At 42.1% G+C, this 10,000-nt stretch overlaps 1 protein-coding gene across 11 annotated transcripts in view; it reads right to left on the bottom strand.

Annotated features, from left to right (window-relative positions):
* The window catches only part of LOC122246211 (piggyBac transposable element-derived protein 4), a 31,756-nt gene that overhangs the window by 19,699 nt on the left and 2,057 nt on the right, over window positions 1–10,000 (bottom strand). For 6 of the 11 annotated variants that reach the window (XM_086549510.1, XM_086549505.1, XM_086549507.1 and 3 more), the window contains 6 exons: window positions 9,915–10,000; window positions 9,468–9,608; window positions 8,911–9,073; window positions 8,203–8,413; window positions 3,485–3,639; window positions 2,853–2,968 (listed from right to left, as the gene is read on the bottom strand). The exon at window positions 9,915–10,000 is cut by the window's right edge. In XM_086549510.1, coding sequence (XP_086405636.1) covers window positions 2,853–2,968; window positions 3,485–3,639; window positions 8,203–8,413; window positions 8,911–9,073; window positions 9,468–9,608; window positions 9,915–10,000 — 872 coding nt within the window. Of the gene's footprint in view, window positions 1,463–2,852; window positions 2,969–3,484; window positions 3,640–4,678; window positions 6,566–8,202; window positions 8,414–8,910; window positions 9,074–9,467; window positions 9,609–9,914 lie in introns of those variants that run through there. The other 5 variants (XM_043004621.2, XM_043004618.2, XM_043004622.2 and 2 more) reach the window with 2 other exon arrangements.

Genomic DNA, 10,000 nt, shown 5'->3' with positions numbered 1-10,000 from the left:
ACAAAGTTGCACATTAATTTGAAATAATACAAAAATATATCTAAAAAGAAAAAAAAAATTATAATATAGAGAATAAAGCTCGTTATCATCTTTGTTCAGGTCTGATATCAGCAGCACCTTATTCCGTCAAAATCTCAGCACTAGTGGCCTGGTATGCAGATATGAAATCCTCACTAAGAACACAGCAGTCCTCTATTCCTTCCTTGATATATTGGGTAACCGTGGGCTCAGGATCTAGCCTGCTGGTACCTTGTCCAACCTCTGTGGTACAAGTAATTTCTGCACGACCCAGCTCCACATCTGGGAGAGTGCTCATGCCTGACGTGGCATGGATCCCTACTGGACCGTCAACATGCTCTTTGAAGTTGTCTGCACTTATGTCACTTGCTCCTTCTGCTCCCAAAACAAAGGAAGCAATACTAGTATGGTCTTGGTTGATGTCTGTGACTAGCATCACACTCCTCTGACTTTGATTGAAAGAATCTATCTCAAATGTTGTACTGCTCCCAAAGAGCTCTACAGCAGAGTAGTGCCCTGGCGTGTGGGTGACTGATGTATTGGTACCACTGGCAAGTAGCTGCATATGTGAAGACTTTGCCTCCATGGTAGATGTGAATTTTCTGTCTGTTTTGGATGTCAAAATAGTAAAGTCTACACTCTTTTCTAAATTGTTATCTTTGTTTAGTTTACCCAGGTCAATAGCCTGCTCATCAATGCGTCCCTCTTCTGCAGTTTGTGTTGAGCTTGTTACAGTCACCAGTGAGGTTAAAATATCATTACTAAGTACACCTTCTTCCTGACCTTCGGCAGCCATTTTCCTCTCCTGCTCTAAGTGGTAATTGAATGCGTGCCTGTGCTTGAAAGTCCGCCCACAGACAGGGCAGATGAGGGGACGGTGATCTGTGTGGACCATCCTGTGATGTTTGAGTACGGAGCGCTGGCAAAATGAGCGGCCACAATCCACACAGACATAGGGACGGCACTTCCGATGGACCTGGTTTATGTGCTTGTTAAGCTCACTGCGGAGGTAGAATGATGCACTGCACTCGGTGCACTTCAGGTTCCTTTCACTGTGTCTGACCACATGGCTCGCCAAGTTCTTGGGGTGGTTGAACTCACGCCCACACTCCCTGCAGCTGTAAACCCTCCCTGAGTGTGTCCCCAACTTGTGGCTGTGAAGCCCCCCTGCCGAGGCATAGACCTTCCCACACTCGTCACAAGGGAAACTTGCTCTTGCCTTTTTCTCGTCAGAGGAAGTGAGAGAAATATTGTGAACAATTTTAAGGTGATGCTTCAGCGCACTGGGCCGAGCTAGAGCTAGACCACACTCCGAACAGCTGTGCTGGCCATGTGTGAGGGTGTGGGTGGCCATCTCTCGGGGAGAAGAACAGGAAAAATCACACCATTTACACTGATGGTCGACCCTAAGCCTTGATCCAACGCCCAAAGTCCCTATTTCTCCCTGAAACACAGCAAATAAACATGGCTACAAAGCTAGCTAGCAACTAGTCACTTACTTAACCCAACTTTTAACAACTTATAATTACATGGATATGCAACTTTGTTTTGTCCCTTCATTCCAGAATGTTAAAAGTAGAGTCTTTCCCTTTTAACCTTTTCACTTAATAAAACAAAACAAAAATATGTTTTAACATAGAGCAAAGGCTATATATGTATACATAAAATACAACCACCTTTTCCAAACAAATTTGTTCTTTAAATTTGTTCTAGAGAGTATCTTAACATTCAAATTACAGTTAAGTATTAATGTTTCTTGGATTATTCTCATCATGAAGACATGTATGTTATAAATCTGCATTCATATCTTGTATGAATTTTTTTTCCATATTTAAAAAAAGGCCTGAAACCTCTTCAACTATTCTTTTCAGAAAATCACAAATAAAATCTCATCCCTCAATAAGAGAAAAAAAACATCAACAAAAGATTTTCACAATATCAATGCAAAATAATTTTCCAATCAACCGCACCAACATTATCCTTCCTGTCCTTTATATCTAGATGGACTTGCCCTTATATCATCAATTTCTATTCCCATGAGACATTATTAACCCTATCCCGACGGGCCCAGCGATAAGTGGAAACCCCCTATGCCGGGCCTATGCAATATTGCATCGGGAACGTCACACTGGTGCGTTGCCCCATCATTGGGCATTTAGCTGTGTCACACGGGTGTGACGCACCATCATCAAAGGGTTAATAAGGTTCAATTATATTATGTAATCACACAATATCCATTCACCTTGCAGAGGCCTGTAATATGCCACTTAAAAAGATTTTGTTTCTAAGATTTTATATAGAAATGCATAAACATACATACATACAAATTGGTAGTTGTGTGAGTGAGTGTGTGTGTGTGTGTGTGTGTGGGTGTGACTGCTTATGTGTATCTGCTTTCTCATATATACTATATAAGTATCTGCAACAATACAATCTCGCAATTATCATTCTCAAACATCAAGTTCAACTGATGACAAAATACATACATTGTGCATCTACTTTTCCATGACATCGAAAGCTTCCACATGGTATGTATTAGCTAATTAGTTTTCATACAAACATTCTATATAAACTATCAGACTATATCAGTATCATTATTTCCTCCCTGATGGCTAATATTCCAACTGTTCCGTGAAACTAAACTGAATGTCAGTTCAATGAACTGAAGTGGGATACCTTGATTTACTGAATATAATATGTTCCAAACCTATTAAAGATAAACAGAACAATCCAATCCAATGATTATCATATCAATGGCAAAACAACTCACATACACATAGAGGACCACCTACCTATGTACATGGAGGAAAATTTATGTATAAGAGTTCCCTTACCTTATCTGTTCTATCCCCTTCTTCTTCATCTTCTTCTTCTGCTCCTTCCACTCCTTCAGCTGAGGTTGTGGGGTTTTCGGTCTCCATGTCCACTGGTTCTTCACTTTCATCTTCTCCTGAAATCAGTTTAAGAGATCTTTAACTTTTACTTCCCTGTGCATCTACATTCAAGGATTACATCAAGGTATAGAATCACTATGAATTAACCCAAATCCTCCGGGTCTGTGACCCCTGTCACGCGACGTATTTCCGGGAGGCTACCGCGTAAGGCCTAAACTCATTCCGAGGTCTTATCATATCTTATGACACCCGGCATCTGAGGAGGAAAAGGTGCTGTCACCTTACATGACGACCAGAGTTTGGGCCAGGGAGGTGCCGTCTTCACTACATGCCATCCGGAGGATTTGGGTTAAGAGATATATATATATTACCATTAAATGCATGCTTGATATTTTTTATTCCTTATTTGCATTAAAAGCCCACAGTAGGACTGGAAATTTTGAACTATAGAGTGAAACTGAAATTCTGTGGTGCTTAAAAGACATGCAACATATTATCACTGCTTTACTCTCCTTCTCTATCTATCACTCTTTTGCACCCAAACGAGACAACCAAACTATACTGAAAATCACCTAGTATTTTGTTGACCAGTTGCCCCAGTTTCTCCCCGAGAGATTCTCCCACTTTACTAGCAGCAGCCTCCTCGTCTTTCATGTTCTTGGGGGGTCTTCCTGGCCCCCTGCCTCTGCCTCGACCTCTTGCACGTCCTCTGCCTCGACCCCTACCCCTGGAAGCAAACATTTGGGTGACTTTGTGTAGGATGATGAACTCTATCAACAACTCCATCATCTTCCCCTAACAGGTTAGAGATCAAAACTTAACATATTGTAGATGGGTGGCAACACATAAATGCCAAATAAATTTTAGGCCTGACAGGTGCCAACATGTAGGTGCCAATTATCATCATAGCAACTTGACATACAGGGAGAGAGAATCCCTGTTTCTCTATTACACTACAATTAATAACTGTAATAACTTGCAATTGGAATCATAATCACTATAATTGCCATAGTATTCACCGAAATAGGTTTAGTTTAATATCCTAAACATATGTGGCACCACTCTCTTCATGCCCTGGAGGGTGCACATCCACGGTCTTTATCAAGCACAATCGTTAGAAAAAGATGACACAAGGCAAGATGCCAAGCTCTGGCTCTCAATTCTCAGCAAAGCAGGAAGTGCAGGTAAAATGAGAAGAGGAAGGTGATCTGGGCCTTGTGCAGCATCTGCAATGTGTGCATGCCAGTATGGCTTCTTTGTGCCATGCCATTCGCATTTTTAACCCATTTGTGCTGGATGACGTGTTATTACATCATGGAAATATTTCACTCGTCAGATGACGTCCTATCATGTTATGATCTCTGCCTTTAAATACATGTTTCTTTAAATACAACGCTTCTTGTTTTTACTAGGATTGATGAAAAGTGCAAGTACCAAATTGAAAATAAATCAACCTTCCTCACTTTTTGTGACCTTATATTGGAAAAATATATTTGATATCTCATCATTATTAGATTTTATTTATCTATCTTTTCTCCATACTCTCCATATCAGGTATTACAGGGGAATACCAAGCTTTTGTATTATGGTTATCTCATGCTCAATAACAATTATTACTTTTTTTTTATTCAATTTTCTTTTTTTATATTATGAGTAAGTGAGGTACGGTTTACAGAAACAAAGTTTTATATCTAATTTTTATTTCTTCATAATAAGTAAATAATACACAAAAATACAAAATATTTAAAACTATTTACATTAATTACCTGCTGTTTTTTCACAGTGCAGCATGATAATCACTGAAGCATGTTGCACAAAGTGCTACATCACACAGAGGGCAGACATAACGGGACATCATCCTTTTTGCCCTCGATTCCCGGCAATATTTGCAGCGGCGGTACTTCCTTCCTGCATTCATTTGAAGGGTATGAGTGGCAGGATTAGAGCTGGCATGAGACTGTGAAGGAGAATGGGGAGATCTAGCTGGTGTCACACCGTGAGGAGGGGTGACGCTTCTTCTTCTCCACTCAATCATCCCCTTCGGCTGCTGGAGGAATTGGGCGATAAGTTGAAGGCGGAAGTCCAGCTGCGTCATCTTGCCGCCCAGCCATTTGTGTACTGCATGTGCGTTGACTATAGCCATATTCAGCAGGTTGTAAAAAATGTTCATATACCACTTGTTAGTTTTCCTGGTGCCTGGATACGAATGTGCCAGTTGGTCACTTGTGTCAAACCTCTTCATGCCGTTGTTGTACACAACAATACAGAGGGGTTTCCTCTTTACCAACCCTCTTTTGTTTGTTGGGAGGTCGACGATTTCATTACCCTTATGCATGGTGGACAAAATATTTACTTGTTCATTGTCCAACCAGGCCATTGCCATCATCCCTTCTCTGGATGTCCGGATGTCGATGTCGCCCTTCCTTCTCACCGAGAAGTCCTTTGGCATAAACTTACAATTTAGTCTGACAGTACCGATAGCCTCTGTCTTACGTGACTGCAGGTAATGGAAGAGCTGAGGAGATGAGTACCAGTTGTTGAGGTAGAGCTGGTACCCCTTCTCAAAGAGCCCCGCTTCATGCATAAGGTCTACTACTGCCTTCATGCTTGAGGGTACCTCATCACTTCTGCTTTGGCCAATGTATATCTTGAAAGCTGATGTATACCCAGCTGCTTTTCCGCCACTGCCACACAATTTGTAAACTTTCATGCTGAAGCGGGCCCTCTTCGACGGGTTATTTTTGACTGTACGGTGGCGGCCCTTGTCTGACCCCAGCAACTCACTGACAGTGACCTTCCTCTCTGGGGTGAAGACCTTTTTGAAGCAGCTCTGTAAGGTGTTGATAACAGGCCTCAGCTTCCACAAATAGTCATCTGTAGCTGCTGGGTCTTCATTATCACTGAAGTGAAGGTTCGATCTCAATAGGTCATATCGGTCTCTGGTCATGGTCTTCCGGAAAACACCACTATTGACAACAGGGTTCTCAGACCAATACCACCTGTATGATGGTCGCGGCTGAACTCCCATGAGGAGGTGCAGAGCTATGTACATCTGTAGCTCCTCTACAGTCGTGTCCTCCCATGCCTTCATGTGAGAGGATGGGTAGGGCGGGCGCTGCTGGCCGTATAGGTTGGTCTCTCTCTCTATCGTCTGCCACAGCTCAGGGGGGAAGAAGCAGTTGAAGATTTCTTTCGCCGTTGAGTCCTTCTCAAGGCCAAGTCCATCCTTTAGACCAGGAGTGCCGCTAAAGCTGTAGCAACGTGGCACGTTCTCCTCCATATACCAGCCTTTCCATCCCTTCGACCCAGGGGCATTGCAGGCGGAACAGCGGCAGGCGACCTCAGACAAAGGCTCACCGGAGTCTTTTGAGGTGTCATGGGCCGAGACGTAATCCAGAAAGACTTCATCCCGTTCAAGCTCTTCGTAGCTACAGTCGCTGTCTGTGCTGTCACTGTCATCAAAGTAGTCAGGACTGTCTACCTCATCCTCATTCTCCCAGTCAGAATCTCCGGGTAAGGGCACAGCAGGTGCTGGAGTGATGACTGACTTATGTGATGAAGTGGATGGCTGAGGGTCACCCACATCGGTATAGGACGTAAAACCATCATGGACATGAGCTCCCGTTGAGGCAGCAGGTGCTGCAAGATCGCTTCTGCGGCCAGAATAGTGAGAGGCATGTATTTATCATACATAATAGTCTTCATACCTTTTTCAAAATTGTCTTCATAAGACAAGATAGAGCCTCATTGCATTGGACTATCCAAGACTGAATAAAAGTGTTGGAAAGCATTATTGAAACATGGGTAAGAAAATTGGTAGATTCAATGTTTTCTTTTACAAAAATTTGGTAAAAATATAAAATACGAAAGAATAATTCTAGATCTAGCTAAGAATGATTCAAGTTATTAAGCAAGTTCATAGATCACCTTGTCACCATCACCTTTTTAGCCTGTCTCCTTCGCATTCTTTCATTCGGCCTTGTTTCCAGAACAAGGTGGTAGGGATGGGGGGAAGGGTGATGGGGGATGGGGAAAGGGTGATTGGGGATGGGGTAAGGATGATTGGAGATGGGTGGGGAAGGGGATCTCAAAAGCAAGCACCATCACTTTCTTAGCTGGCCACATTTGTGAAGGAGAGGAGATTCCAGGGAAATACAGAGTGACACTGAGACCAATACCTATGCATGATGCCCGGAAAATCGGGAAGTAAAGGTACCGTCATCTATACATGACGCTCAGCAGTTTTGGATTAACCCATTGCAGACGGCGGATAGATTCATCTGCCCATTCTCTAGGAAAGGTTTTATCTCAAAGCCAGGCAGCTTCACACTACATTCTTCGACTTCTCCCACTCTTTTTCAATTACTTATTATAAAACTAAAGCCTTTTTTGTGTTTTCTTTTTTAGGTGTTTTATTGTATTGAGAGACTCAGGTGTGTCAAATGACAGGCTCTATCAATGCTGCAGTTGACTAAAATTGTAGTATAGGCTCCATATCAGATCATTATTTTCTTAATAGTCAGTGCGATAGAAGTATTGCTGCTGTGTAAGAGGACAAAAAGTAACTTTTTTTCGTGTTGAAGTACTGTCGTGAATGAATATGAAACATATAATCCATCTACAATGAAAATAACATGAAGAGGTAGGAAGAAGGAAACCTGTGCTTATGACTGTGAGTGCCACAGTAAAAGGTATCCCTACTGGCACAGGGGCATTTTTCAGACACTAGGCATGGTTTGAGTCACCTTCCTCTTCTCATTCTGTTTGCACATCCTTCATCAGCGGTACTTAGAGCAAGACATCAGCAACTTGCTGTGTGCCATAGCTCTACAAAAATAGTGCTTGCTAGAGACTGTGGATAAGTGCCATTCAAGGCTCTCTCACTTGCTGGTGCTAGAAGAAAGTGGTGCCATCTAGGTTTTGTATGTTAGGTTTGCTTAATACTACAGTAATTATAGTGATTATGACTGTAACAGTCATCATCACTCACTCGTTATTCCCAGCAAAATAAAATAGCAAAATAAAATACTCTGATGCCATGTACATCATGACACCGCTCATCAGGCCAAAGCCCCTGCATCATGTATGTCATAACACCCATATGCAAAGGGTTAATAAGGTTGCAATATGTAGGGTGAAATTTCCTTGCTCTGAAATGAAACCCATTTGTGGTACCTCGCAGGTGTCACTGGTGCCTATCCTGGCACCAGTGACACAAGCAAATCTATCCCAATCTGCAATGGGTTAATATCAAGAAGAAGAAACAAACAGCAGACCAAACCCTACTCACCTGCCCCTGCCCCTACTGCGCGTCTTGCTCCGCCACGTATTGTCATGCGCAGGGTTGAACTCTGGGTCATCAGGCCGGATGCCTTGGTCCTCGGGTCGTAGCTCATCGGCCAGAAAGTCTTCTTCGTCGTCAAGGGGCTCCATCTTCACTGAGATCTTGGCATTTTCGTCTTCCTCCTCTTCTTCATCAGGCAAGTCTAGGTCCATAGCACCTGCCAATGTAATCATTAGACTTATTATTTCTATTTTTTTATACATTTGCAATAAATATATATTCTTTTACATGTCCTATATCTATCTTATATTTGTATCTTTTTCGTACCTTTAAATGTATCTAACATTGGTATCCATATTTATTCTATATCTGTACATCATAAATGGTATATTCACATAATTTCATATTAATTTACCAAGGGGAGAATATACAGTGATTAATTCTGTAAGAAAAGGGACTATCTTATAAAACACTCTAATTAATCTCTCTCATTATTCAGACAATAAACAAAGACCCATCTTGCAATATCATTCTTTATTAATCATTCCACAAAATGCTGAGACTTTCTGCATAATATATGATCTCCCACCAGGAAACACACCTACCCTCTCTCCTTCCTTCTCTTCGTAAACAACCAAGCAGAAACAACAAACATAATGCGAATGCAAACATCCTTACCAAATGTAAAGAGAGAAAGAGAAGAAAAATCCTTACCAATCGCCTCTTCTTCGTTCGTTCCTGGCCCTTTCATGCGCCTCAGAAATGAACGATTGTAGAGCCCTTCAATGGTTGACTTTAACACTAGCGATCGCTGCTCAACACCATCTAGCTCATCCAAGAGCCTGAAGCACCTTCGACACAAGGTTTTGGAATAGACCTGAGAAATTGGAGAAAGATGTTATGTGCGTATGGAGACTTAACCCTATCCCGACGGGCCCAGCTATAAGTGGAAACCCCCAACGCCGGGCCTATGCAATATTTCATCGGGAACGTCACACTGGTGTGGCCCCGTCATCGGGCATTTAGCCGTGTCACACGGGTGTGACGCACCGTCATCAAAAGGTTAATATTCTATTTTCTTATTCTCTATCTGTAACTTTTATGCTGTTATTTCTATGCAACTCTAAAAAGCAAATAATACAAGTAATAGATTGAATAACTTGGATGACAATGATAATCATGCTAATAACATCATCAATCATATCAATGGAACTACCACACATCCAATAATGACAATAACAACATAGAAAATACATAAAACCCCCACAAACCTGTGACGAGTCAAGGGGATTTTTTATGATGACCGACAACATGTCCGCCAGTTGCTGCTGAGAATGTGACGTCACACTACTCTTAAGAAATACGTTGGGCACATCCTGTCTGTGGAGCTCCTTAATCACACGGTCGCACACCTGTATTTGGAGAGTAAAGTTATTACCTGATCCTTTGGACTAAGAAATGCGGGATGGGATCTTTACTGGATGTGTTTGATAAGATCTTGTCCCTCCTTCACATTCGTTTGAAAAAAGGGAGAAAAACGAAAGTTAAGAAATGTTAAAAAAAAAGGGGCACATTCTGACTTTAATGACCAATACAAGAAAAACATATGAACAAATAAAGAGCAAAATAATCCCAAGCCCACTAACTCGCCCTCCCCTATTGCTGAGTACCCAAGACACACTAAAGTACTCTAAACAAAATCCATTCCCGTGACTCACCAGGCAGACGACAGGAGTGCCCCCGAGACTGGACGCTGGTTCCTCCATCTTGCAGACGTCCTTCGTCTCCCTTACTGCCATGCATC

This window comes from Penaeus japonicus, unplaced genomic scaffold, assembly GCF_977035675.1.
Source record: "Penaeus japonicus unplaced genomic scaffold, GWHDUDI00000001_assembly GWHDUDI00000022, whole genome shotgun sequence".
NCBI classification, from domain to species: Eukaryota; Metazoa; Arthropoda; class Malacostraca; order Decapoda; family Penaeidae; genus Penaeus; species Penaeus japonicus.
Note: the sequence above shows the minus strand (reverse complement) of the source record. Positions and strands in the feature narration are given on the sequence as shown.